The following is a 26,907-nucleotide window of genomic DNA, read 5'->3' as shown; positions in this document are numbered from 1 at the left end:
CCTGCTTTGGGAGAACCTCTTAGCACACAGGTGGGGAGTCATTCTGGGTTCTGGGGTCTCAGTAAGGCTAAACATTGGTACTAGTAGGGCGTTCTGCCACATACTGTATGATTTGTTGCTGTAAAACCAATCCGCACCCGTAGAATAGATTTGTATGTGTAGTACATAGTTGTAATATTGACAATTTCTTGTACAAATAATTTTTACAGATATACATACTTTCTACAGTTTCAAAATGTGATAAGCACATTATATACAGAACATACGTACAAGACATATAAGTCAATCTGGATTCCATACAGAAACACATTCCCATTGGATTTGGGCATGTGGGCTACACAAACATTTAACCAAGGACAATAAACTGTCTTATTCTTTTGTCTCAGTTTTTGAGCCATGTGTCAAGATAAATTTGAAAAATAACCCCTTAAATAGTGACTTCTGGCGAGTTTTATGGAAAGAAACATTAATCCTTTGAGACCTAGGCAGTGCAATTTGTCATTATAAGGGCCATATAGCCTACATCCTATATCTTGTTTGTTGTATTTTTCAGGATAGTCGGGGATTTATACCCATCTGTGAAAGTAATAATAATAACAAGTAATAATACTTGCATAGCCTATGTCTCTTATGTCAGCCTTTATATCAAGTGTGAGCAGGTGTAACTTAACTACTAACCCAGAATAAACTGGAAATGGAGCTTGTTCTATCAAAAATAAAGATTTTATTGACACATTTATTGCAGACATAATCAAATCAAACAAAATAAAAGAACTAAAGAAAATGGGTCTGTCCTACACCAGGGAGATGAAGTGGAGGTAAGCTGCCAAAAGGGGAGAAATCACATCACCAGTATCACAGCACACAACAATTCAGCCTACAGTAACACTTTAAGGACCACAACAGGCCAAGGTTATTCAAGTCACGCCACACATCACACGTAAGATAACTAGCCTACCATCAGATACCCCCTTTACTGTAAGCACAACACCCACTTAAAGAAGTAAAACAAAATGGTCCATGCACAAGGTTAGTAACAAACAAACGTTCTGATTGACCACAAGGTTTAAATATGGGAAAAACAGTGGTTGGCTCCTTCTATGATGAGACTTTTGTTCAAGGGTAGGGCAGTTTTCTTCTCTGGACACATGCAGGTGTCTGGAATCTTGTTTCTTGGCTGATGTGTCTAAGCACTCACTCCAAGTTGTAGATAGATAGATAGATAGGTAGATACTTTATTGATCCCCAAGGGGAAATTCAAGATTGTAGCCTAGTCCTCACCAAACATGAATCAACTCAAACAGCAAACAAATGCAGGCCTCAGCTGCTCTCAAAGCTCAGGTGTTTCAGACCAGGAAGAAAGACCCAGGTAAGCTCCTACCCCTCTATATAGACACTTCCTCCTCTGGGTCCTAGTGCTATACCTGTTACCTTCCCTGCCACACAAGGACAAATGATTTGTGTTTTTGCATTAGTGTCACAGGAAGCATGCCAGTAGAAATAACTTGAATGTAGAATGTACCTACTGGTAATCCTCCTCTGCATTTGTCACCTGAAATAACCTGTTCTTGCATATGTGCGGATGCCATGTATCCAAAAGCACAGCTGATCTGTGCATGCCAAGACCAACTTTTGATTCTTTGATAAGGACAGTCAATTCATTATTTTGGGTTGCTATTACATTTGAATTGCAGACCAAAGACCGTGTAGAAATGTGCTGTAATTTCAAAACCGGATTACTCGGGAACAGCTTATTGTACAGCAAAATGCTTCATCTGATCTGGCTATTTCACTTTCAACTTGACTGCACTCCTTGTGTTTGCGCATCAATAGGCATAAGGTTGCAGGATCACCTATTTTGGAATTTTAACCAGATACAACGAATGCTATTTTTTGATTGGATGTCAGGTGATCATTTATTCGGGTTATCATTTTATTTGATGTCAGGTGATCATTATTTATGAGCGGTGAGCTACTTCTGAACCATGCAAGAAATTCTCTTGTATGCCTGTGCCTCGTCCATTAATTATGTGGATACCTTGACATAGTCTGCAGTTTTTCTGCATGAGAGTGTGTGAACTTCTCGGTGTGTGAGCGTGTGAACTTGCTGAATTGCATGTGTCTCACGCCCATTTCGCAAGACTCGAGAACCCTGGTGGTTCTAAAGAACAGGAGTGGAAACTGTTATCCCCTTGAGGATATTCCTGGCAGCCCTTCCAAGAATGAAGATTGTCACCCTCAGACTTATCCTCATTCTGATGAGTAATCAAACAAATACCTTTTTTAAAGCATATTTTGGGGCTTTTTGCCTTTAGAGAGAGAGAGAGATTTGAACCTGAGTCCTCATGGGCACTTGGAACCGATGATATGGACACTTGTGCCGCAGCAACCCCAACGACTACATTTTTGTTTAAGTTATGAATGTGAAAGTCTAAAATATAGCATGACTGTCCTTATAATGATCATAAATGGTCAATGATTGAAATGCATTTTATGGAATATAACAATTTGATACAACTATAAAAGTAGCATTTAATACTGACAGGTTGTAGGGCTACTAGACATCAACCGAGGATGAGAATACCAACATGAAATAGAATCTGGACCCAAGTTCAAATCTCAAACCTGCCATTGTGAGTCCTTGTTGCTTTGGATGAAAGAATCTGCTAAATACCAGCCAACTTTAACTTTAAGTTCACACCACTGGCTGCCTTTTGAAGGCCAAACCTTTTTGAAAACCCGAGCCAGTTGTTACAGAGTACAACCACAGGTTTCTCACACACACACACACACACACACACACAAACGAAAGAAAATGAGTCGTGCTTGATTTCTGTCCCCTTATTTTACAGGGTGGTTGTAGTGAATACAAAACAACATAAGGCTGAAGAGTTAAATTCACAGTTCTGTAAAATGCAACAATTCATATGAGGACAGCTGTAAAATGAGAAAAAAAATCTTTAAAACATCAGCCCAGTTGGTCAAGATGATGAAGATTCAGGACATGATGATGAACATGAAGGCTATTACAATGGAATAGAATTGAGGTTATTTAAATGCAACAGTGAATATGTTCCATATATTAAATTAGTTCAATATGAATTTGTGACATGATCCTTTAATATTTGGCAATAAACAATGTGCCATTTAATTTCTATTATTTTTCTATGGTTTAAAAAATGGATTTAATACTCTTCTGGTTTACTTGCAATACATGCAATACATACTGTATGTGAATTTTATCATTCAGTAACACAAGGGTGGCAAAGAGGTGGAATCTCTTCACATACTTTTTTTGCTTTTGAAAACATTTGCATACATTTCCACAGCAGATCCGGATATACAGGGCTGCTATTGTGCACACACCTGGCTTTTGGTGCCTGCATATCTGTGTACAGATACCAAATAAAGCAACTACCTTAACAGCTGGATTCACACCTCATGCAAGCAATTTACCCTTAAAACGGCCAGAGTGTGAACATGGCAAGGAGGTGACTATTGGTCAGTAATCTAAGATTACAGAAACATGACTCTAAAGTCAAAATCTGCAAAAATGTTTGGTTAGCAAAACATACTGAGAGGCCACTAAACTTTTTTTTATCATATAATGCATAACAGATGAAGGGATAAAGCACTTAATCTTTTAAAAAAAATATTGTTGCAATCTCGGTGTGAATGGATAGGTGAATTTGCGAAACTTAAACAAAACTTAAAAAAAAAACTTTAAACTTTGTTATGGGATCAATACATAAATGATGTATGAATAAATCTATATCTTATTTATATACAGAGATACATTTGTTGTATGAACACTAACATGACTTATCTGATGGCAACGATACTAACAGAATGGAGTCATATTTACCATGCAGACTTAATGCAGCCTTTGACTGTGACAGACAATGAAGCTCACCTAACAGGAGTGTTGTGCTTCTCATGCACAAGGCATGCTCACCAATTAGAAGTGGCCCAACTTAAAAAGTGAAATTTGGCTTGAAGCTTGACTTTCAAAAATATCACAAATCAAATCACAATCACAATATCTGTCTGAAAAATATATATTTTCTCCAAATCGTGTAGCCTTAATTTGCACACAGTCTTCACACTTGACGTTATTTCATTATCCTACTTTTCATAAAACATTGCTCTGGAAACTTTAGGAATTACCCTCTTCTTATGAACTATGATGTGGTCAAGGGTCAGAGCGCTTTCTGAAATACCATCCCAGTCGTTTTATTGATGAAGGACATCATTTACCACTGAAGCTTGGTATTGGTCTATCTGGAGTGTGGATGATAACCTGTCTCTAGGAACCACTGGTATGCCTGCATGGCCTCGGTTGAAATATCCTGCTTAACCTGGAATCCCTTTTGTGGGTAGTCTCGGATTCGCTTAAGGACCCCTAAAAGAATAGGAAGAAAGAAAAAAGACATCAACAAAAGAGAATGGTGTACTGAGATCACTACTGACAAACTGTTCAGTATCTTAAACCATGTTGTCTTGATATACTGCCATCTGACTTTTCTGACTGACCTGTTACCAGTAGTCAATGGCCTACTACAGTAATTTTCATGTAATCACTAAAAATAGCTGTCATTAAGCTACTCTTAAAAAGAGACCTCAATAATTTAGCAAGTTCTTTACAACTCACAAACTTTTTGAACTCAGAACTTTTGATCCAACCAGAGATGATGCTGAGCACTTCTGTTTCGATTCCGTTACTGCCAGCACCACATTCATTAGAACTCCCATTGTCCGGGACGCATCAGGACGCATTAGTGTTCACACTACACAGGATAAGTGGTCACATGCGTCCATGCCTGACTATCTCGGCGAGTGGTTTGAGCGATTGGATCACAATGCAATGGCTATTTACACTTGTATTAAGAACTGACCTCTTGGGATCTAATCACCCAAGACTTATATAAAAACAAATGTAAATGGGGTAATTCATTACCATAGTTATGCAGGTGACACATAAACACATCAGGCTCTCTCATCAGATGACAACAGCTCAAGAAACACACTATTCTTCACATAGTAAAACTCTTATTGCAATGTTTTTCATTATTCTATTCTATGTAAGCAATTGTATTTGTCTTTATCTGTTTTCCCCTTTGTTTATGTAGAGTACCTTGGAGTACCTACCTACTGTATATGTATTAAAATCTGCTATATAAAACAAATTCCCTTGCCTTGCCCTGCCTATTGACACCTGCTGACAGGTCAAGTTCTAGTTTGTGTAAGTACCAAGCATGTAGCAGATGAGATCATGTTTGCTGCCCACACTGGCATTGGGATACGAAGCCATGTCTAAGCGGGGTGAAGTGACGATGGTGTGAGTGTGTCCCTCTGGTCCGGGCCACTGGCGGAGAAAGGTAGCCATGACTCTTCGCTCCATGAAAGGCTGCTGTACTAGAATCAGCTTACTGACTGGAGGAAGAGACAGGAAAAGCTGATGTAGACAAATCACACAGGAAATGAAAAAACTCTACATTCAATATCCACCCACACACTGCAGTGGCCAGCCTCAACTGACCGCATGATGTCTGCCTCCCTCTATGTGGGAACCATGGAGGTATTATATATAACTGGAGAGAGTGACTAAGTCCCGCCCTCCATACAAATGAATGGTGGAGGCTAGGCTAGGCTAGTAAATCCGGCCAATTCATAGTCAACGCCATCTTGAACACTGGGTTTCGGATCCAGCGCCAGTCGCCTCTGACCATGCGTCCTCCAGTAAGAGGGTGGCGATAATGCACATAAAGTCCTTGCCTCATAACAAGAAGAAAAAGTTGCTCGGGAACGCGCATGGAGTCCGAGTGGAGTCGCCCTGAAGCGCAACTTAATTTCATTGGGATAACACAGCGGCTCTAAGAGCGGTCTGCCTGCTGTCCTGCTGCAAAAATGCATTCGAACATGACTTGAAATATCCGTAGTCGAACTATAAATAAACGATTCGGTTTTTAGTGCCAAGTGTAGCGCATTTTTACAGTCTATGATTAGTTTGTTTTTTATTTTATTGTTTGCCATCTCATAGCGTTGGCCCATGACCAAATCAAGCCAATAATAGCCAGTAGCCACAATAATGACTGGAGCCAGAGCCCTCAATAGCCACCCTGTTTTGAAAATAATATTGAAGATATTCAATATTATGGAAGATAGTATTGAAGATAACGCACAGAACGGTCAGCCTGAGCGGACAGTTACGTCCCCAACTCATCTAAAATGTGGTGTCTTTACTTTGAGTTGTACACCGCAGATGGTAAAGTAACGGTTAAAGAGAATGTTGTCTGTAGACTCAGCAAAAAACAGTTTACTTACGCATCCACGACATCCAATCTTCGCGCTCACCTGTGGAGTTACCATCCAAATGAGGCAGCGGTGTCAAAGGCACAGTAGACGGCCAGAGCATCGCCAGGCGTCCAACATCGTATGATTGCATACTTTCCGTAAATCCTAAATTATGTCCAGGGTCTGCTATTTACTTAGGCTGCAAAGCACAGGTATTTATTTGAGGTAGGCTTATTCGAGGCAGACCTTTATTTCTTACATTGTACGTTATTGTAAGACATGCGTTTTGTTTGGAGCGGCATACCAGGCTATCAAACGCAGACGATTTTCGGTTTTGGTATGGGATTTAATTTACTTTTTGACTTTTATTATATAGGTAAATGTTGAGACTGATGGGCATTTAAATCTAGAGGGTATTTGATGATCACTGTACAGTTTCGTGTAGTTGAAAAAGTGTTGGAATTTCCAGCTGTTTATTGCGAGACAAGGCCTTTCCTTCATTAGCGAAGTAGCCTAAATTGATTTTTGTTTTTTTAATTATGCATGGTTTACTTTTTATTAAATTCGTAGGCTGGAATGCCTCGCGGCAATAATTGTGTGTTTAAATGTAGTAGCCTAGTGCTTCAGCCTCTGGCAAGCTCCAAAGGGGCGGGCTATAGGTTGAGAGCAACGTGTTGGAGACCCATGGTGTAACGAGACAAAGGTCTTTATGCCGCTGTTGTGTAATTTATTGTCTTTAATCATGTTTAGGCTATGTTTGTTCGGGACAAACAACAACGAAACAAGATCAATAGAATTTTCTTTATTTGTTTATTTGCCGAAGCTAATCTGCACGCTCTTGACCCCCTGGTGGGAACAGTGTACACTGTAAAAAATAACACTACATCTTACTGCAGTAACACAAGTATACTTTACTTACTATAGGCTGACCTAGTGTTCTTACTAGAGTAACATTAGTAATGTGCCGAACTTGCAACAATGGGGTCTAAAACTTGAGATACACGAGTAAGCTTCACAACTCAGACCTGAGTAAACTGAACTCACGCAGTGCACACGCGCACAGTTGCAGAGGGAGCATTCTGGATTCCACAGCCAACGGTCGGCAGTGTTACGGTGTGGCTGACTTTTGGGATGGGAGTGTAACAGCTTCACCAGTGACTTGCTCTGTCCGGTAAGTTTACAGTATGTATTAATGTGTCAAATGTTTACAGTATAGGTTGAACTAACAGCATTTGTGCAAAACTGTACATTCGTTTCATTAACAACTGGGGTAATGTTAAGTTCAACTTGCTAAGTGGCGATATATCGCTAGCTGCTAACAGTTTGCAGCTAACTGATAGCAGCTATGCGAGTTAACACCAAAGATCTTTGTTAACACTGCCTCAGACCATGTTGAGCAGAAAACAAATATTCTAGGTATTCAAGCCCTTTGATATTTTTTGTTATCGAAGTTATGAGGAAGTGGTGGCGCCTGGGGTCTAAAACTAGGCTGTATAAATTTGCCAATAGCAGTTGTCTTCATGAGCTCTCTTAATGAAGTTTAGTTCTAACGTTAGCCATTTCTCATGAGAAACGCTTTGCTAGCATGCTAAGTTGATTCAAAACGTGTAAAGATTAAACTGTGTATGGTTTACGTCGATATTCCTACTGTATTGATAAAACAATTAGGATAATTGGACTCATAACCTTACTGGACTGAGAAAGCCATGGTCTTTTATCTAAAATCTTTTCGTTGTGATTTAGCAAGAGGACTTAGGTTGCAGTGTGTGGAATTTGAACTAATGTGCAGTTATTGAGGTGCAAAATGGCATCATATAATTCCAACATATGATTGATATTTTAAATTCTATTGTGATAAATGTACTAGGCCTGAAGCAATAGAGAAAATTAAGTTGCCAAATCATAATATTTTTAGCTTAACAGTATTAATTAGGTCTCTGGAGAAATAATTTAAATTAACATTTAATGTGATAAACTTAATCAGCTGTTTTAGTTAAACATGGCCAATAGATGCATATTGATAATAATTTTGCCCTCTTTTCAGTTGGAAAACTGAAAATGCAGAGCAAATGAACTGGACATGTAAGTTGTGCTTGTTTGGATGTGAAGTCAGAGGTCAGTTGCTCAAACACTACTGATTGAAACATGGAGGTTACACCAGAATACGACCGAAAAAAAAAACTGCAGAGGGTGGTGAAAACTGGCCAACGATCACCGGTTCCTCACTCCCCTCCATCAAGGCCATCCAGGGCAAGTAATGCTTGGCGTGGCGCAGCATCATCAAAGACTGTTCTCACCTCAACCACAGACTGTTCACCCCACTCCCCTCTGGGAGGCGTTACAGGTCTCTCTGCACCCAAACCAGCAGGTTCAGAGGAAGCTCCTTCCCTGCGGCTGTCACCCTACTGAACTCTAGCTGTGCATCCCGGTGACAACCAACCAACTAAGCCCCCCGCCGATGCCTCCTTGCCTGTGCCTGTTGAGGTGTCCACCATGACCATGGAAACCTTGACGGGGACACCCACCCCAGCGGACAATTGCACTACCCTATCCCACCCATAGTGTTCTATTTATTTACAAATGTACATACTGTAATTACACATATAGCCATTCCATTTTCTACTGCTCTTCATACTATTCATCCTGCACATACACGTATTCTTCTTACTACTGTTATAATGTTACTGTTTCTGCACTACAGTACTGTTACCACACTGCACATAGCTGTATACTGTACATATATGTCTATATGGTTCATACCAAATATATCCATATTTATTCTGCTAATACACTGCACATATGTATACCTAATTTATATTACTCTAAACCACCTTCTGTAAACCAACTGTATACTACTGTTTACACCGCATATTTCCTATCCTGTCTATGCACCACCTGTCTTTGTATATCACATTGCATTTTTCTGCTTTTTTTGCACTTCTAGTTAGATGCAAACTGCATTTTGTTGTCTTTGTACTTGTACTCTGCAAAATGACAATAAAGTTATCTAATCTAATAGTGCCAACTATTTGTGTATATTCTGCAAGTAAACTTTACTATCCAACATAAAGTACCCTTTACAACTCAAAGTAAGGGTAACTCATTAAACTGTTAAATTAAAATTACTCGTAAATACAACTTTGTTTCAAGTAAGCTTTACTTGAGGGCATGAAGTAAACTTTACTAGTTGGAAGTAAGTAACCAGAACTTTAAAGTCTTAAGTAAGGATAACTTCTTCTAAGTAAGCATTACTTGTAGACATCAAGTAAACATAACTTGAAAGAGAAAAGTTTTGTTTACTTAACTTATTTAAGGCAACGAGTTTCCACCCTTTTTTCAAGTAACCATTACTTATTATTTTTTACAGTGTAAGCTAGTGTTATGATAGGTTAGGGTCACTTGGTAGGGTGAACACTGACTTACAGGCGGGGCTTGATGTCACTACCTGTGGCTAATTAGGTTAAATTGGACACCTGTCCTGAGTCCTGGGCAATTAGTTTTGCCGGCCTATGAGAAAGACTGGCGGCCTGTGCTTCCCCTCATGAGCATTTTGCCTGTTGTGAGTACGGCAAACTTGGACTGTTTTGTTCCCTTGGATTGTAAAACCACCACACACCAAAACTGAACTCAGCCACAGGAACCAAAGCTTGGGCTGTTCGTTATCTCGTTGAAAGAGAGCTATACCGGGTCAGCGTGAGCCACAGGTAAGTGACCTATCGCTGGAGCTCTGCCAAAGCTGACACTAACACACATTGCACCCACACAGGGTAGGTTCTACTTCCACGTCTTTACATCACGTAATGCCAGTGTGTAGGTTAGTTCCAGCTTTTCTTTTAGGTTACGGTGCGGTCCGAGGTCAGCTATAAACCTACCCTAGACCAGTGGTTCCCAACCTTTTTTCAGTGATGTACCCCCTGTGAAATATCTTTGTTCAGCCAAGTACCTCCTAACCAGCGCAAAGCATTTTTAGTTGAGAAAAAAAGACTTAAAACAGAGCACTGTGCCATCGGTGTCTAATTTAATAAACTTTGGAACTGATAAATATCAATATGTATGTATATATTTGTTTTTGTATGTATATGTTTTGGTTGCAGTTCCACCAGATTTCCACTGGGGGCGATCGCCATGAGTGCAGAATAAATGGGAGTCAATGAAGCTAGACGGCTAAATTTGTCTCTTTCACCTGATTGTCGTTGACAAATCTCAGATTTGATTGTAGTTTGTTTAACTTCAACATGGGTTATAGGTCCAAAGTTGAATGAACGAGTACTTATGTCCTTTTGTTTTCTTACAGGTTGGGTCGTTGTTGCCCATAACACGCTATATTGTGCTAATGAGTGACGTCATTGACACGTTTGAAAGGCTTTTAAGAACAATTAAGTGACTTTAAAAAATATAATACTCAACCAAGTGTTTTCTTTGCCTCCCCTTTCGAATACAATATTCAAATGACTTGGAAAAAAATTATATCCCGATTAAAAAGTGGATTTTGAGGGGTACAGCTCCATAGACCTCCATGCATTCTGCACTCGTGGACGAGCGCCCTCATGTGGAACCACAGAAGGAACTGCAACCAGTTCAGAAACCGGAAGTTTTCAGAGAGTGGCAGTTCTCCCCTTATAGAGCTGGTAAGTCCCGCCCTTTCCGCTATCCCCGCTGGACCTCTAGATTGACAAATCGTTAATGCAAGTGAATGTGAGAAAATAATTATTTTCTGGTCCCGTTTGAATTTTGCCATGAATGTGAACATATGTTGTCTGAATTTTTAATATAAATTTTCGTGTAAAGATTGCTACAATTGAGCGGGTAGAAGTTTGATGCGGTTAAACTTTGTGAGAGCACTTTGTGGACTACAACTTTCCGCTAGACGACAGCTAACTAGTTTCCCATAACAACCATCAGTTGGTCGAGATGTAGAGGATTATTAAGATCGACTTTGAACACAATGAACCATACAACTTTACAATCACACTGTATCATAGTGTTAATGTATTGAGTGAAGCTAGACATGTTTCGAATATTTTTGTTACCATGTGTTTATTCCTGCCGTTACAAAAACTAGCATCTCAGTTACTGTTAGCGATTAGAGCTAGCTCACGTCACAGGCGACATGTAGTCTTTCTCGTTATGTCTTTTCCACAACTGATAGCTGAAGAATCATATAATATACTGTCAAACTCGTAACATGAAAAATTATATTAAAAATTCAGACAACATATGTTCATTCATGGCACAATTCAAACGGGACCAGAAAATAATTACTTTCTCACATTCACTTGCATTGACGATTTTTCAATCTAGAGGTCCACTGGGGGTTTAGCGGATGGGCGGGACTTACCAGCTTTATTAGACATTCTCTGCTGATAGTCCCGCCCACAGCCAAAATGCGGTTAGGTGCCGGATGTAAGATTCCCATTCATTTGTCCCATTGACGTTTGGAAAAACTCCATATCTAAAGAGTTTTACAGCATGTCTTAGGCTAACCAGCAACGGCATAACTCATAAGCATACAACATATCATTTCGAGTGAAAAAACAAAGAGAAAATCCAAAAAAAGTCAAAGGTACAAGACTGTGTACATATTTTCATTTCCGAGCGAAGGAACTACTCATCCCATAAACCACCGCGCCTCACTGAATAATATAGGCAAAATCGGCGCGATTTATTTTGCCATTTCCAACCGGCGACAGCACGCGAACCCTTTCCTCCAAACAGTGATTTTTTTTTATATAGTGAATGTGCAGTTAATAGCAGTTATTTCAGGAGTAATCGTGTAAATAATAGTGTTTTGATATTGAATTTTATATTAATAATCGTGTATTTTATATCGTGTGTGTGTGAAAGCGGTTAGCGTTAACGGCAGTGCTTCGTAACGTTACCTGACTATGCTGTCATCACTGCTCAGTCGGGCTGATGCATGGACTGGTGCATGGTCTGCTCTTGGACCACCATATTCAGTTTATTAATTTGCCGTGAATTATTACACAAAATGTTCATTAAATGCACAAAGTATTCCTAGGTTAATGATTGATATGAATCATACAGTATGAAGGCTACAGTAGCCTAGCTAATGTTAACTAGGACTGCTAGCAGCATTAACGTTACCAACCTCCCTGCTTAACTCACAACAACCAGAGAATGTCTAATAGACGGGCTCTGCCACAACTTTGTAGGTCTTGTCCCTCATGCTGGCCCTTACAAAACCCACAAACTGACTCTGGGACACACAACAGTCAATAATATGACCTGATTTAAAGTGGCCTTCACCTCTTTGGACACTAACTAAAACATAATATATTTCATACTGTGTTGCAGCATGTAGGCTAATGTTAGCTGCATTATGTAATGACATACAATGTCGGAAATGCTAAAGGTTAGCTTGTCGGCTACCTGAATAGTTTAGTTTAAACCTGAGTGTTTAAACTAACATTTACAGTGGTCTATTTGATGGTGTATTGGCCCTGACTAAGTTCGTGTTATGTATAAACCCCAATCCTTGTTGATACAAGTACCAATATTTGTCAAGAAAGTTTTAAATCACATTAAGATTTTTGCCATAGGCAGTAAAAGACTCCGCCATCTTTGTCAATATTTTTCGCTGAGAAAGTTTCAAACTATGACCATAACGGCCTTTCCACCAATCAGAGGCATCACTGTGGGATTGTGGGCTTGTTCAGGATTGTGGGTAATGAAGTACTTATCCAAGAGACAGGTCAAGTTCTAGTTGCCCTTGCCCATCTGTTTTGACCAAGCTCTTTGGATTACGTTTTGGATTGTTCGCCCTGTCTTTGGATTTCCCTGTGTAACTGACCTTGGCTTGCTGTTGGCTACTCTTTGGATTGTGGACTTGTACCTTCGCTAAGTAAACAGAACCAAACTGCACTTGAGTCTGAGACTTTATTTATCATCACATTACATTAAGCAGACACTTTTTGACCAAAGTGACTTACATATGCTATATTACAAGGGATCACATTGTCCCCAGAGCAACTTGGGGTTAAGTGCCTTGCTCAAGGGCACAACGGTGGAAGCCAGGAATTGAACCGACAACTTTCAGGCTACTGCACGCTAGCCCAGCTCCTTAACCACTACACTACCACCGCCCACACAGGACATGCTTGACTGAATTCATGTCTTTAATTACCTTCTCTGGAAATAAATCTCAAACATGTCAAATGAATTTAGGGTGTGTTTTTGTGGACAAAGTACACAATTCCTTTACCTCAGTCAAAGTAGAGATACACCTTGTCAAATATTATTCCAATACAAATGAAAGTTGCTCAGTCAAAAATGTACTTGAGGTACTTAATGTATTGTCATGTAATGTTTAATTTATTAATACTACCACTGTGTTCCAATTTACGTACTTATGTACTTACAAACATTTTTTTTTTTGTTGAACAGTTATCTTTCATTGTTTCTGTTTCTTTAAATACATTTACATCAATAATTTAGCAGATGTGTTTATCCAAAGTGACTAATCTTAAAGGTGTGTTTTTGAACATTCTAACATAAGATTCAGTTCCGCAACAATTGAAGGTCCTAAAATTCTATGTTGAATTCAATGAACCCAGATATTTTTTAGAACTTTCATTTCCCAACATTCCCATCACACCAGTGTGACGGTACTGAACACTTAAGCTAGTATGATAGACAAAGAACCCCTCTGAGCAATGCTGCGCTGTTCCTGACTTGTTCTGGCATGTTCCTGTTTGATTTTGGGCGATTAGAGTGATTAATGAGAACATTAATCATCAGAAGGTGAAATGGATTATATTGCCTCAGAAAGTTGCTACATCATCACCTTTAGAGGACTTTGAGCAGCTGACAGCTGTGTCAACACTGAGTAGGCCTATTGAAAATAAGGGCAATGTTCTCAGGGCACCGGCAGCTAGCGGATTGTGAAATGTTTTAGCTTAGAAACCGCCTAACATCTCTTAGAGAACCTTTTAAATAGGCTATTATCACTCCAAGGTCGCCTTCAAGCAAATATTTGAGGTTTGAACAAGTTGTTGCCGCAAATTTGCAATAAGGTCATATTTTCACGATATGCAAATTAGGTTTCTGGCTAACAGCTGCAGTTAACTTTTGGCTATGTTGCAGCTATGTCATGTAATTTAGGTTTGTCATCAGAAGTTCACTGGAAGTTTGACTGGACGTGTGGTGGTAAATCACTGGCGAACACATTTGCCACTAGTGGCAAACTTCTTATTGTTGCCCGAACTTTGCTGGAAGTTTGCCTCTAGCGGCCAACATTAGCAAACTTCTTGCAACATCTTCTAGTGCAGTGTTTCTCAAAGTGTGGTCCGCAAGCTATCCCAAGTGGTCCGCGAGCAGACGTTGTAAAAAATAATATAGATGAGTTGTTTGCAATATTGAACCAACTTGTATGTAAATCCAAACAGTTCTGCAACACTGCCTATGTAAGCTATGCCAATTTAAATCATATGAATCCTCTGACACAATAAGCAAGGTGCAAAGACAATAAGCAAGGTGGTTCAGTGAGTAGGCCTATTGTGTCTATTAGCTAGGTGGTCCGTGAGGTTTTTTCTAATGGTTAAGTGGTCCTTGGTCTGCAAAAGTTTGAGAAACACTGTTCTAGTGAACTAATTTATTTCCCAAACAAACCAACAACAACCACAAGTTTGCTGCAAATCTGCCGCAAACATTTAATTTTTGGGTCTGGTATAGGGTTAATGTTATGAGTATTAAATCATGGGATATTTGACGGGAAAATATTAAAACGGAAAAACCGTTAAGTTACGGGAGGGACCGGAACAACAGTTAAAAAATGGGATGGTTGACAGCTATGCTTTGAGTAGAAACTGAGCTGGTTATCATATTGAGTCAGGTAAGGCCTATAGGTGAGTTTAGAGTTGTTTAGAGAATGTAGTACCAATTGTGTCTGCAGTAATGTAATTGAGACAATTACACTCCTCAGTGGTTGGTTTGAAGAGATGGGAGTCAGATTTCCAACCTTTTGATAACACAATGCATTACACTGTCCAAGAAGTAGCCTGCCAACTGCTGTACGTCGCTTTGGATCAATGTGTCTAGCAAATGAATAAACGTAACTGTAAATGTAATGCTATGTTCAAACGAGTCAACTGAGACTGTGATTACATCTAGCTGTTTTCTACTATTTTACTGACAAATAAGAGCTACCAGAGAACACCTTCTAGCACAAGTTTGCAGTCTAGGACACAATTTTTGTTAAGTTTTGAATGCATTGCTTCATTTTGCAGAAGATTTGTGCTTTTTTGCATGTTGTGTAAATTGTAAATTGTTTGTACAAGTTCTGGAAAAAATAAGACTGGTTTTGAAAAGGTGTTTTAAGGCGTTAAAAAAACTGTCCTACACTTCCCCCTAGTGGTCACCAGGTGATACAACTTCATCAGATAGAGCCGGATGTAAACTGAGCACTCAAGGACAGGTTATATTACCCGGGACATTGTTGTTCTGTAGGACCTGGTAGGAGAAGCGGATGTTCTGTCCGGTGTTGGTTGCTGCAGTCTCTAGTAGGATGCTGCTGCGGGGGACTCCCATTCCGCACGCGATATCGAGGAACACCTCCGCCTCTGGACGCGTCCACACGCCTGATGGACGCGCACAAACACACGAGATGTGTGAAAAGGAACAGTTACAAACTACAAAGGGATACAATGGATCTACTCTTGATAAATTAATGATTGATTTAAGTTGTTGAAGGCTTCTACCTATAATGATTTATAATAAAAAAACAGGTTTTTTTACAAAAACATGAAAAAATCAGAAAATGCAAAAATGCATGATTGTGTTGCACAAGAAAAGGTATATCCAGATATGATCCATAAAGCCACTATACTTAGCAGTTATATTTCACTACACACTATATTTATTAGACAAGTATTTCAAATTCTATTGCAAAATGTGATCACAGCATTAGTGTGTGTGTACAACACTTTGAAGGGAGGGGATAGGCATAACTAACTATATATATAAGTATATATATACTCTTTTGATCCCGTGAGGGAAATTTGGTCTGCATTTATCCCAATCCGTGAATTAGTGAAACACTCAGCACACAGTGAACACACAGTGAAGTGAAGCACACACTAATCCCGATGCAGTGAGCTGCCTGCTACAGCGGCGCTCGGGGAGCAATGAGGGGTTAGGTGCCTTGCTCAAGGGCACTTCAGCCGTTCCTACTGGTCGGGGTTCGAACCGGCAACCCTCTGGTTAGAAGTCCGAAGCCCTAACCAGTAGGCCAAGGCTGCCCTTACTATGGCAATCATTTTAGTGCCATATGCCTCAAATGTAAATATGCTAACAGGACTATTGTTACAGGTGGATCTCACCTGCAGTCTGGTTGCCGAGGTAACCGGTGAAGAGCAGCCATGGAGCAAACCCCTCAAGGAAGAGCTCAGCTGATCTCTCTGCCACTCTCGTATCGTGGCAGCCAAGTCCAATGATCACATCACTCTAAGATGGACAACAGTCACTGAAAGTTAGGGTGGTGGCCTTGTCCTTGTACCTGGTTGCAGAGTGCACTGCACTCATATCCTTATTCCCACTGTATGCTGGGGCCGAAGTCCAGCTGGCACTCATGAAACTGTTGTTTAATTTTGTAGTTACAGTCCATTCTAAGCAACGTCCTTGGTTTTGGATGCTTTTTCTATATTATTAAACTACATGCAAAGAAATATTCATACTCCTTAAAATCACTTTCAGTCACTTGTACTATACTCATTCTCACTCATCCTAACTCATGGAATACGGAAACATGACGTCACACTTTGGTACTCTATTATCTATACTGACAATAGAGTACCAAAGTGTTACGTCACATGTTCTACATAAACCAAATTAACAACGAGGAATACTAGGCCAGACCAAAGTTTTCTAGAAAAGGAATGTTTTTTCGCGTATGATAAGCAGTTTGCTTTTCCGATGATTGAAGCAATTATTGAGAATAGATCGTCTTTATTTTTTTTATTTAAAAACTGAAACTAATGTCATGCAAACCGCTGTCGCTCCTGAGTGCAATCATGTTCAGATCTGTCGATCTGTGATTTTCTCCTCTTGAAATGAATTTATTCTCATTTTCAAAGAAAGAACACAGTGAAGCAATAGAAAAACGCCATCTAGGTTTGGTTGTTTAGAACAGAAAATCTGGTTGCCTGGACAATGTGACATAATGGCTTTGGTGCTCTATTGAATATGCTTGTGTTGCGCTTTGAAAGTTGAACAAAGTTCAACGCTTAGCTTGTTCAACGCTAGCGCGTTGCAACTGTTCCTGTATCGAACCATAGAGAACAATAGGAAATCTGCCACTTACCGCTGGCCAGTGTGATCCCCGCTTAACTAATATATTCATCATTCAACTGTTCTTTGTTGGTCATTCTCTCAGTGCACTGAATTGCACTTTGCACTGAATTGAAAAAATAAACCGTTGCTTTGCATGCACTGGTATTTCCTTCAGGAAATGCATCTCTTTTGTACTGAAGTATTTTTTTTTATCTTGTAAGTGAAAAGAAAGGGTATATTAAAGGATAGTTTGTGCAGTCAGTGCACAAGGCACTTTTTTGTATTACTATTTTGGTGGTCCCTGCCATCTTAAGAGAAGAGAGTTCATAGAAGTAGATTAACAAACTCTCCTCCGTATGTACTGTAGCTATTGTCTCATTTGTTGTATGGACTTCTCCTGGCAAGATGTACACTTACAAAATGAAAATGACTTCCGTTTGTCTGTAGGGACCCGCTCCACAGCATCACAGATGTGTAATGCTATTTTGAACCTTGTCAGCCAGAGGCTTGAAATACCGATTTACTTTGGTGTATCAAGCTGGCCCCCAAGGCTATTGCTATGTTTTGTTGTAAATGCATATTATGGTCTTACTCAAAACTACTCCGATTAACATCAATTTGGTCACCAACAAAAGTGTACACTCGTTATCATCCAAAAATAGACCCTGGGTTGTTCAGAGACCAGAGTTGTCCTTTAAATACAATGATCACAGCCTTTCCTTGCCTTGAGGTAATCTAATATAATTTACTACATATACAGTAGGCATCCACCAACTGAAGAAAAAACATTTGGGAGTGACATATTTGACATTTCATCTGAGCAACCTTTTGGGAGAAGCATAAATGTAATCTCTAGGCTATTATGTGTATGAAGAGCAACCTATTTGATACAAGAACTGTGTTTTACAATATCGTTATTCTATTGATATGGTTCTGGTGTTGATCAACTTGATGGTCTCCTACAGACCGTCTACAGATGCTGTGATTATAAACAAACTGTAAATCTGTAAACATACTAACTATATAGGGTTAGGTGTTTGGTTTGGTTAAGGTCATGTTCAGTAATGAACTGAACTTGAATTTCAACAAATCATCTATAAAGTGCCTGTAGGCAGTCTATCCAAGTAAAGTGTCACCCAGGTGTTTCTGCTCTTCCATGGCACATCTCTGTAAATTCACCGTCATGGAAATAGAAAATATCGTATTATGTACCTTCTCCAAGGTCTGATTTAGACTGAGATAATCCCACAGAATTCTGGCTTTCCTGTCAATCTCATCATCCATTTCTCTTGCATGTTGATCTGCCAAGGAAAATGAGAAACAATAGGATTCAAATTACTCATTCTATGAAAAACACCATTAACTGTTAAGACAAAAAAAAATCTAGTGTCTACCCATTAAGTAAAAGCAGTGTTGCCCTTCCCTCTTTAAAAATGACACTGCAAAAAAGGCTGTGCTCCAGAAAAGTGCTTTGGAGTCCATACATTTGCAAGCAACTGCTGCTGCATTCAATACAATGTAAAAAGAAGAGCCCGAATCTCGCTAGGGGCACTTTTGTGCTGCAGTGCATTCAATTAAAGACAACACCATCCGGCACAGGAACTGCCGCCTCTCCCTGTGACGTCAGTTTCCTTTTCCTCTCTGTTCTTCCTCCTCTGGGAGAATGATGAAAAGGGGAACCCGTGACACAGCATCTCTGTGCCGGCCCTCGGATCACTCTCCTCTCTCCCATTCCCCCCTGTGTGGTGGCCAGTCAGCTACAAAGAACTTGTGACGTAAAGAATGAACAAGCATCCACCCTCCCCGGCCCCCACCCCACCCATTACTCTTTCACCTGCCCTTCGCTCCCTCTCGCTTACCGTCGGGGAACTGATGGTGGTCACTGCTCTGGACTTAGATCACTGGAAAATGAACAAAAGTATCCTTTAGGGGATGGCTAACTATATTAGCAGAACAGAGAAACTCTTCTCCAGTTGCACATCTCTTGACGTGATCTACTCAACGTCCACGACTGCTCCCTTGCTTTGGGATTGTTTGTTTTTTTGTTTGTTTGTTTACTTTGACAAGGTGAGAGCCCTCTGATGATTGTGCTGGCTGACCTGCCTGTAGCCCCTCCCCTTGTGTTGCTGACAGTCCAGTCAGCAACAACACAAAAACATGCCCCATTGCCCCGCTATGACCATAAACAGTCACAAACACCATGCTACCCTGCTGTGCTTTTGAAAAAAAAAAAAAAGAAAAACATGAACAATGGTGTAGAGAAACACCCTTCAGGGCATTATGTCTTCATGTTATTTTCAGCCCTTGAAATTACATCAGTTTTACAGCCTGAAAATCACATTTTCTGGGAAGCAATGTTTGGGCATTAATTAAAGTATTATTTATAGGCTGCCCAAAAGTTTTAGGGTGGAAGACAAACATGTTCTCAGTATGACTGAACCATTAAAAGTTTGTATGGAATTCTCATTGATTTTCTACAAGGCTCTAGATTTGGAAAAAAGTGCAAAAAGAGTGATCTTAAGGGTAGTATAAACTATATTTGATTAATGTTGTATATATGAGCTCTCTAAATATAATGGGCTTGAAGATTTTAAGGATTAGACACAGGGAGGTTGTGTTCTTCTGTAATTTTCTTAGGATGAAAATGGTATGTGGGGTAGCTAGTAGGCACATAAAAATCTACTGGTATGTGAAAGTAGCTCAGTGTATGGGCATTTAGTGTACAAAGTGCCGATGCTGTACCATAGATAGTCAAAATCATTGTTCTGACTCAGGGACAAGAATGAAAACCCATTGGTATACAATATAACCAAGTAAGTACATTTATGTATGAATGAAACAAGGTACATCATTGGCACTTTATACACAAAATTACTATAAATTGAGTTATTCCCACGTTGATGCTACCCCACACACCATTTTAGTCCTACGAAAATTACGAAAAAATGCAATCACACCATGTTTCATCCTTATTATCTTCATGTTCATTTGTTGCAGAGACCTCAAATATTGGCTCAACATTAATAAAGTATTGTATTGGCAGAGAAAATAATGATTGGTGTCATGTGGATACAGAAAATTAGTTTAGAAGACCCTCAATGTCAAGAGTTTTGCATTTTGTTACATATCTAGGGTCTTATATAAAACTAATGGGCATGCAGTGCAAACCTTTAACGGTCCAATCATACTGAGAACAATGTCTGTTTTCCACCTTACGAAGTTTGGGCAGGCTGGGAAAATACTTTTCAAGATATCAATGCCTAAACATGGCCTCCAATATAAGGCCTTTCTGAGAATGTAAAAATGGTATGATCAAGGGTGAAAAAATTATGAAAACATTGGAATTTAACAAAAATACTGTCTTAGTTTTGGGACCTAAATATTAGGGAGAAATCTGAGCAGCAACCATTTTCCTGGACTTGACACAGAATGACCCATTTCCCTTACCTACGAATGCTATTGCTCAACTGCTCCTCCTTTCCTTGTTTGTTAGTTTCTGTTGTATTTTCTGATTATACTGACCCTATTATCAGAAACACCTGTAATTATTTACATTAATTAAATGACCAATGACCATATAGGTAAGGTAGGTAGGGTGTATTATAAATGTCAGAAGAGACATACATTAAATGTGCATAACAACATCTATGACTTCACAAAGGTGTGGTGATATCAAAGCTACATTGTTTTTAAATGTCATAATTGATGAGTAAAGCTTCATTATCTGCAAATGAGAGGTGACAAGACCCACTGGTAAAACAACTGTGCATAAAATATATACATTTATTTGTTAAATATTTAATTATACAGCTTTCAGCCTCAAAACATCTCTAGTCCATACAAACAATAGAACAGTGCTGTAGTCCATGGCAAGTAACGACATTCATTTGTGGGAATAGACTGAAACCAGAGTGTCTACTGATGGATAGAAACATGCATTGCTTGCTCTATTTTTTTTGAAGTCATCTACCATCCATTTAACAGATAAACAGGAACTAATCAGGGCTCAGCACTGCTGTTGAGAAGCACAAGTGCCCACACACTCACAGATACAATGACCTTCAGTACAGCTCAGCCATTTAGCATGCCTCCACACAGTTCATCCATCACACCTGAGTGATGTACACTGATTGTAAGATTAGGAGTAACCACAGGTAGTGTGAGCTGTTCAGTTTATAGGGACCTCATGTTCACGTTTTGCCCATGTCTGTGCCTTGACCCAGCCCAGCTACCACGTAAGAGGCCGCTGCCCGCTGGAACCACTTCCTGTCTGCAGGTAGCCATCATACAGCTCTCGGAGGTGCAAGATCAGCTCCTCCGTGTTCTGGCCCGTCAGAGCCGACACAGGGATCACCCTTTGGGGGACCTGTGCCCTGAGGGCCTCCAGGTTCGTCTGTGCCTGGGGAAGGTCCAATTTGTTGGCCACAATGACCTGGGGTCGCTGGGAGAGGCCCGGTTCATACTGGTCCAGCTCAAAGCGCAGGTGCTCCAGCTGTGCCCAGGGCTCGGGCTCGGAGAGGTCCAGAACAAAGAGCAGGACACGACAGCGTTCGATGTGCCGCAGGAAGGACACGCCCAGGCCACGGTTCAGGTGAGCGCCATGGATCAAGCCTGGGATGTCTGCCACTGTGGCCAGAGCAGCAATCAGATGGGAGGGTTTGAGATGGGGGAGAAAGGATAACAATTACAAAGGAAACAAACTGAAGTAAACAAGACCGTTTTAACCAGCACAGACACATTCATTAGAACTGGAAGGTCATGTAAGCGGCCAACATGACTGTAAATTCAAAACACACCAGCCTTCTAAACAACAATGAGGACAAATGAGAACGATAATAATAGCCTTGCAACAAACTCCACAGAAGGATAGGTTTCCAAACCTCGACGTACAACGTGTGTGACGTACCTGCCACCTGTTCGTGGTCTCTGTACTGGACTATCCCTACGTGAGGGTTGAGTGTGGTGAAAGGGTAGGCTGCCACTGCTGGCTTGGCGTTGGAGATGGCCCTGAGCAGGGAGGACTTCCCAGCATTTGGAAACCCGACCTGAAGATCATACAGAGTTCCATTAAGACGAGCCCATGATGCCATCTAAAAATGCTTAAAGCTACTATCTAAGAAACACAAATGGATGCCCCATCAACAGCACACACCATCATCTCCACACACAAACCGGTTCAACTACTCATTGATAGCATATTGTGCAAAAAGCTGCACAGTTATTAGGGCACATTCTTAGGAAGTGCAATAGGCTTTCAAGTGTACATGGCAAAATCTCACTCTGAGAGGAGATTGACTTGGACTGCAATTGCCGTTTCAGACTCTCACCAGTCCAGCATGGGCCATGGTGCGCAGCTCCAGCTGCAAAACTCGTTCTTGACCCTGCTCCCCAGGTGTGGCAGTCATGGGCGCGCGGTTCTCATTGGACAGGAAGAAGCGGTTGCCCTTCCCCCCTGCCCCTCCATGAACCGCCACAAACTCCTGACCATGCGTTGACAGGTCAGCCACTATTTTCCCCATCTCTCTCACGATAGTACCAGCTGGCACCTACCCCACAAAGACCAAAATGTCACAAGTATGTCACAAAGGCCCTGCACATGTGATAACCAATGAAATCGATGGAATGTCTTATTAGAGCCTGGAGGACTCACTGGGATGTAAGTGGCTTTTCCATTGCGTCCGTAACAGTTTTTACTGCCTCCGGCTTCTCCATCCACACCTAAGTATACAGCCGATACTGTTGACAGGGACTTCACCTGTGTGTTTACTAGAAGATATTCAGGACACCACAGATCACTCAGCGGCACACAAAGATATGTTCATTTATATAATCTGTTCAGTGGCACATCCATTCCAAACAGCAACATGCCAACAGAAGTCATGCTATGGAGCTATGGTGGAATATCAGTCTCTAACAATAACAATGACCAGAGCATGTATCTAGACAAAAATGACAGCATTGAGAGAGCATTCACCTTTGAGGATGACACTCCCACCATCACCTCCGTTGCCTCCATCAGGTCCTCCCCACTCCTTCCTTGGTTCACTGTGGAATGCGCAAGCCCCTTTGCCCCCTGAACCAGCAACAAACCTCACTCTACGGTAATCCACAAAGTAGCGTGTCTGCAGGAGAGAAATTTACAATCAGCAAGCGTCAGCGTAATCAGCATCGGCCTTTTCAAAGATCTAACTAAATTCAAATCTACAAGAGAAACTAGGAACAGCATTGACAGTGTTAAGTTAATAGGTCATTCCATGTCAAATCACACAGGTCACCCTGTCCAAAAAATCACAGGTGTTTTTAGACCAAATCTATGCATAAATCTTAAATAGTATATCTGTATCACTAATGGTTCCAAAACTACAGCCCTTTGAAGTCATTTTAAGCATTGTGGTGAACAATCCTTTTTGTTCAACTTCCAACATTATTGTCTCTCTTGGTATTTCACACACATTAGTGAAACTATGTGAATAGAAGTACATTTTCCTGTTGAATTAAAAAATCCAATCAGATCAGACGTATCTTGTGTAATTTCCCCTCTGCAAAGTTTTGAAAATGGCTATACATTCATTATGTGAAAAGACCTCATCACCTTTGAGGGCTTCTCATTCAAAAAGTATGTGACACAAATTCATTAGATTTTAAGGATATCTAATGAATATCTAATCGATATGGATTATAAGGTCATGTCCATGCATTAACTTTGGTTGTTATCATTATCATATTGTCAGAGCATTCTTTTTTAATTGGGCTTGATTTTCAAAAAGCCTGTTTTCATCTTGTCATTTCACCACGTGGACAGTTAACAGGATTTTTTTTTACATTTTACCATATATCATTCTGTATGTGAGGATCATCTGTCTAAAATTTGGGCTTGCTGCTGAGTTTCTTTATTGAGATAAGGTTTTTGAAAAGTATTGTCTATAAATCCACTAAATATGTACTGGATCTGCAGTACCACTTTGCACCAAATGTGGTGCTCTTTTAATACAATGGAAGTCAATCTGGAAGTCTTTTTGAATGAGAAGCCCTCAAAGGTGATGATGTCTTTTCAAATAATGAATTTATAGCCATTTTCAGAGCTTTGCAGAGGGGAAAGTACACAAGATACATCTGATCCGATTGGATTTTTTTATTAAAACAGGAAAATGTTGGAAGTTGAACAAAAAGGAGTGTTAAAATGATGCTTAAAATGACTTGAAGTTTCAAAGGGCTGTCGTTTTGCAACGAGTTAGTTATACAGATATACTATTTAAGATCTATGCATAGATTTGGTCTACAAACACCTGTGAGTTCTTTCAGATTTTTTCAGAGAGGGTCACCTGCCAAATTGTGCTGAAATTGCGTGATTTCACACGGAATGACCCTAATGCTACAGCGGTAATGATAGAAAGTTGCGTAGATGAGGCTTGTTGGTAACTTATAGATTGTACATATCAGTGAGGCTGTAATCGTAATGTACTTTGAGAGGGACATGCCAATATAAAGACATAAAACGCTACAATAGCCTATTACTCAGCACTGTCCAAAATAATGACTTTCTGTCCGATGTAATCACAAACTAAACTTAACAATAACAATTCTATAGGCCTACGTGACTAACCAACAGCCCATATCAGAGGAAGCAAAGACATTAGTGTGGCAAAATCTTGTCAAACTGTTGTGAAACAGTTTTTTTGTTCCTAGGAATTCTAACTAACCTACAGACTCACATTTACAGTTTTCCTTGGGTGTTGCCATTTCTGAGTAAAACCTGCACAAAATCTGATAGGTGGGTTTATTCACGGATGATGTCCATCCCATGTCAATAAATGTTTTCGTGCATCAGTTCATTAGATCAGAAATGGGTAGTTCTCCTGAACAAACTTTTTTACTGATAATATTTCTAATGTTTTCACTCTGGTGCATTTAATTCAGAGTAGACTAAGAGAGAGTGAGAGTAGTCTACATGATGATGCCAATTGGGCAGGGATATAGAAGGAGCAAGGAGGAAATAAAGAGGAAGCAAAATAGGCATAGAGCATCACCTGGCCATGCTTCACTTTAAACATGCACCTTTCAGGGTTTTCTTCATTCTTCTTCATCCAAACATACTACGGTTCTATAAACAAAACAGATTACTGAACCAAAACCATATGAATGAGTGGCAATAGCTTTGGCAGTTAATTCTATGGAGCAACGGAACAAAACTATAACTTTTTGGGCCTCCTGACCGGTGGTTATGTCTGGAGGATGAAGAATGAAGAATAGGCCTACCCTGAAAGGTGCATGTTTAAAGTGAAGCATGGCCATGTGATGCTCTAGGCCTATTTTGCTTTCTCTGGTACTGATAATCAGCTGCATATAAAGGGGTAGGTGCAGTCATTCAGATATTAGGAAATCCTTGGAGAAAACATACTGTCCATAGAAACCATTAGAATTGTAAAGTGAGTAAGATGAGTATTGTCCACTAGAAATGGACTGATATTTCTCAGGAATGCTACCACAGCTGATGTCTGACTACCCATAATCTTAGCACTGGATTTTAACAATGAAAAGTGTCCTTTTATCAGTGCAAAATACACTTTTTGTGAAGGGTAACAAGGCTATGTAATACTAAAAAGATAAACATATTACTCCACATGTTCACTATGGCTACAGCCTTGGATATCAGTTAGGTCTTTGAGTAGCCTGCCACATTACCGTGTGTAAAAATAGACTGACAAAGCAACAACATTGATATAACCTCGAACAGTAACTCACCAGCTTTTTCTCAGATATGTCGGTCTTTATCTGAATCCTACGGGTTTTTCCACACAATCCGCAAGTTGTGGAAAATGGTTTCTTGGACAGTGGGTGCCAGAAAGACGTTTGGTTGCCCCACGATCCAGGCCAACCACAGGTCCGCCTGACTTGCCTGGTCCATTGTAAAATATGTTTTACTTGAACCAGGATAACTCTATTTGTTAGCATTACCAATACACTCCAATATCGTTTATACAAATACAACAAAATGTGAACCCGGTGTGTTAACGTTACTAGCAAACGACAGCTAATGCTAGCTAGCTATCAAATGTCACAACCTTGAGAGATTATTGGGTGAATCTTAAACTGTCGTATGATGTTGAATTAAGAACCTGGTGCTAATAATATAAGAACGTTTCAAAATGTGGGGGAACCCAAAAAGATAAAAGCAACATGTGCCATTGCAAAATAGTAGGCTAAATATGACTCAGATAATGTTATGTGGCAGACATTGTACACATTACGGCGGCTGGAGAGGATTAAACATAACGGCGAATGCGCCATGTAGCCTTCTTGGTGATAGGTAAACCAAAGTTTCAACAG

General features: G+C 40.1%; 2 protein-coding genes across 4 annotated transcripts; both read right to left on the bottom strand.

The window, feature by feature from the left end:
• Positions 1-2,826: 2,826 nt before the first annotated feature.
• Positions 2,827-21,142, bottom strand: LOC125293821 (uncharacterized protein SCO4629-like). 3 transcript variants are annotated; one of them, XM_048241956.1, is made up of 7 exons: positions 21,028-21,142; positions 19,440-19,481; positions 18,793-18,881; positions 16,632-16,755; positions 15,738-15,890; positions 5,251-5,433; positions 2,827-4,402 (listed from the first exon to the last, which is right to left on the bottom strand). In XM_048241956.1, exons 3-7 carry the CDS (start codon positions 18,862-18,864, stop codon positions 4,278-4,280), a joined length of 657 nt encoding a protein of 218 aa, XP_048097913.1. In that variant the 5' UTR covers positions 18,865-18,881; positions 19,440-19,481; positions 21,028-21,142; the 3' UTR covers positions 2,827-4,277. The 3 variants fall into 3 exon arrangements, with proteins under 3 accessions (XP_048097913.1, XP_048097912.1, XP_048097911.1); XM_048241955.1 differs by lacking the exon at positions 19,440-19,481; XM_048241954.1 differs by lacking the exons at positions 19,440-19,481; positions 21,028-21,142 and adding an exon at positions 18,975-19,001.
• A 192-nt stretch (positions 21,143-21,334) lies between these two features.
• mtg2 (mitochondrial ribosome-associated GTPase 2) lies at positions 21,335-26,843 on the bottom strand. Its single transcript, XM_048241953.1, has 6 exons — positions 26,323-26,843; positions 23,555-23,702; positions 23,231-23,346; positions 22,908-23,126; positions 22,487-22,625; positions 21,335-22,206 (listed from the first exon to the last, which is right to left on the bottom strand). Exons 1-6 carry the CDS (start codon positions 26,530-26,532, stop codon positions 21,809-21,811), a joined length of 1,230 nt encoding a protein of 409 aa, XP_048097910.1. The 5' UTR covers positions 26,533-26,843; the 3' UTR covers positions 21,335-21,808.
• Between the last annotated feature and the right edge of the window lie 64 nt (positions 26,844-26,907).

The sequence above is a fragment of the Alosa alosa genome, chromosome 4 (genome assembly GCF_017589495.1).
Source record: "Alosa alosa isolate M-15738 ecotype Scorff River chromosome 4, AALO_Geno_1.1, whole genome shotgun sequence".
Lineage (NCBI taxonomy): Eukaryota > Metazoa > Chordata > Actinopteri > Clupeiformes > Clupeidae > Alosa > Alosa alosa.
The sequence above is the reverse complement of the archived record's forward strand: the minus strand, read 5'-3'. Positions and strand labels throughout refer to the sequence as shown.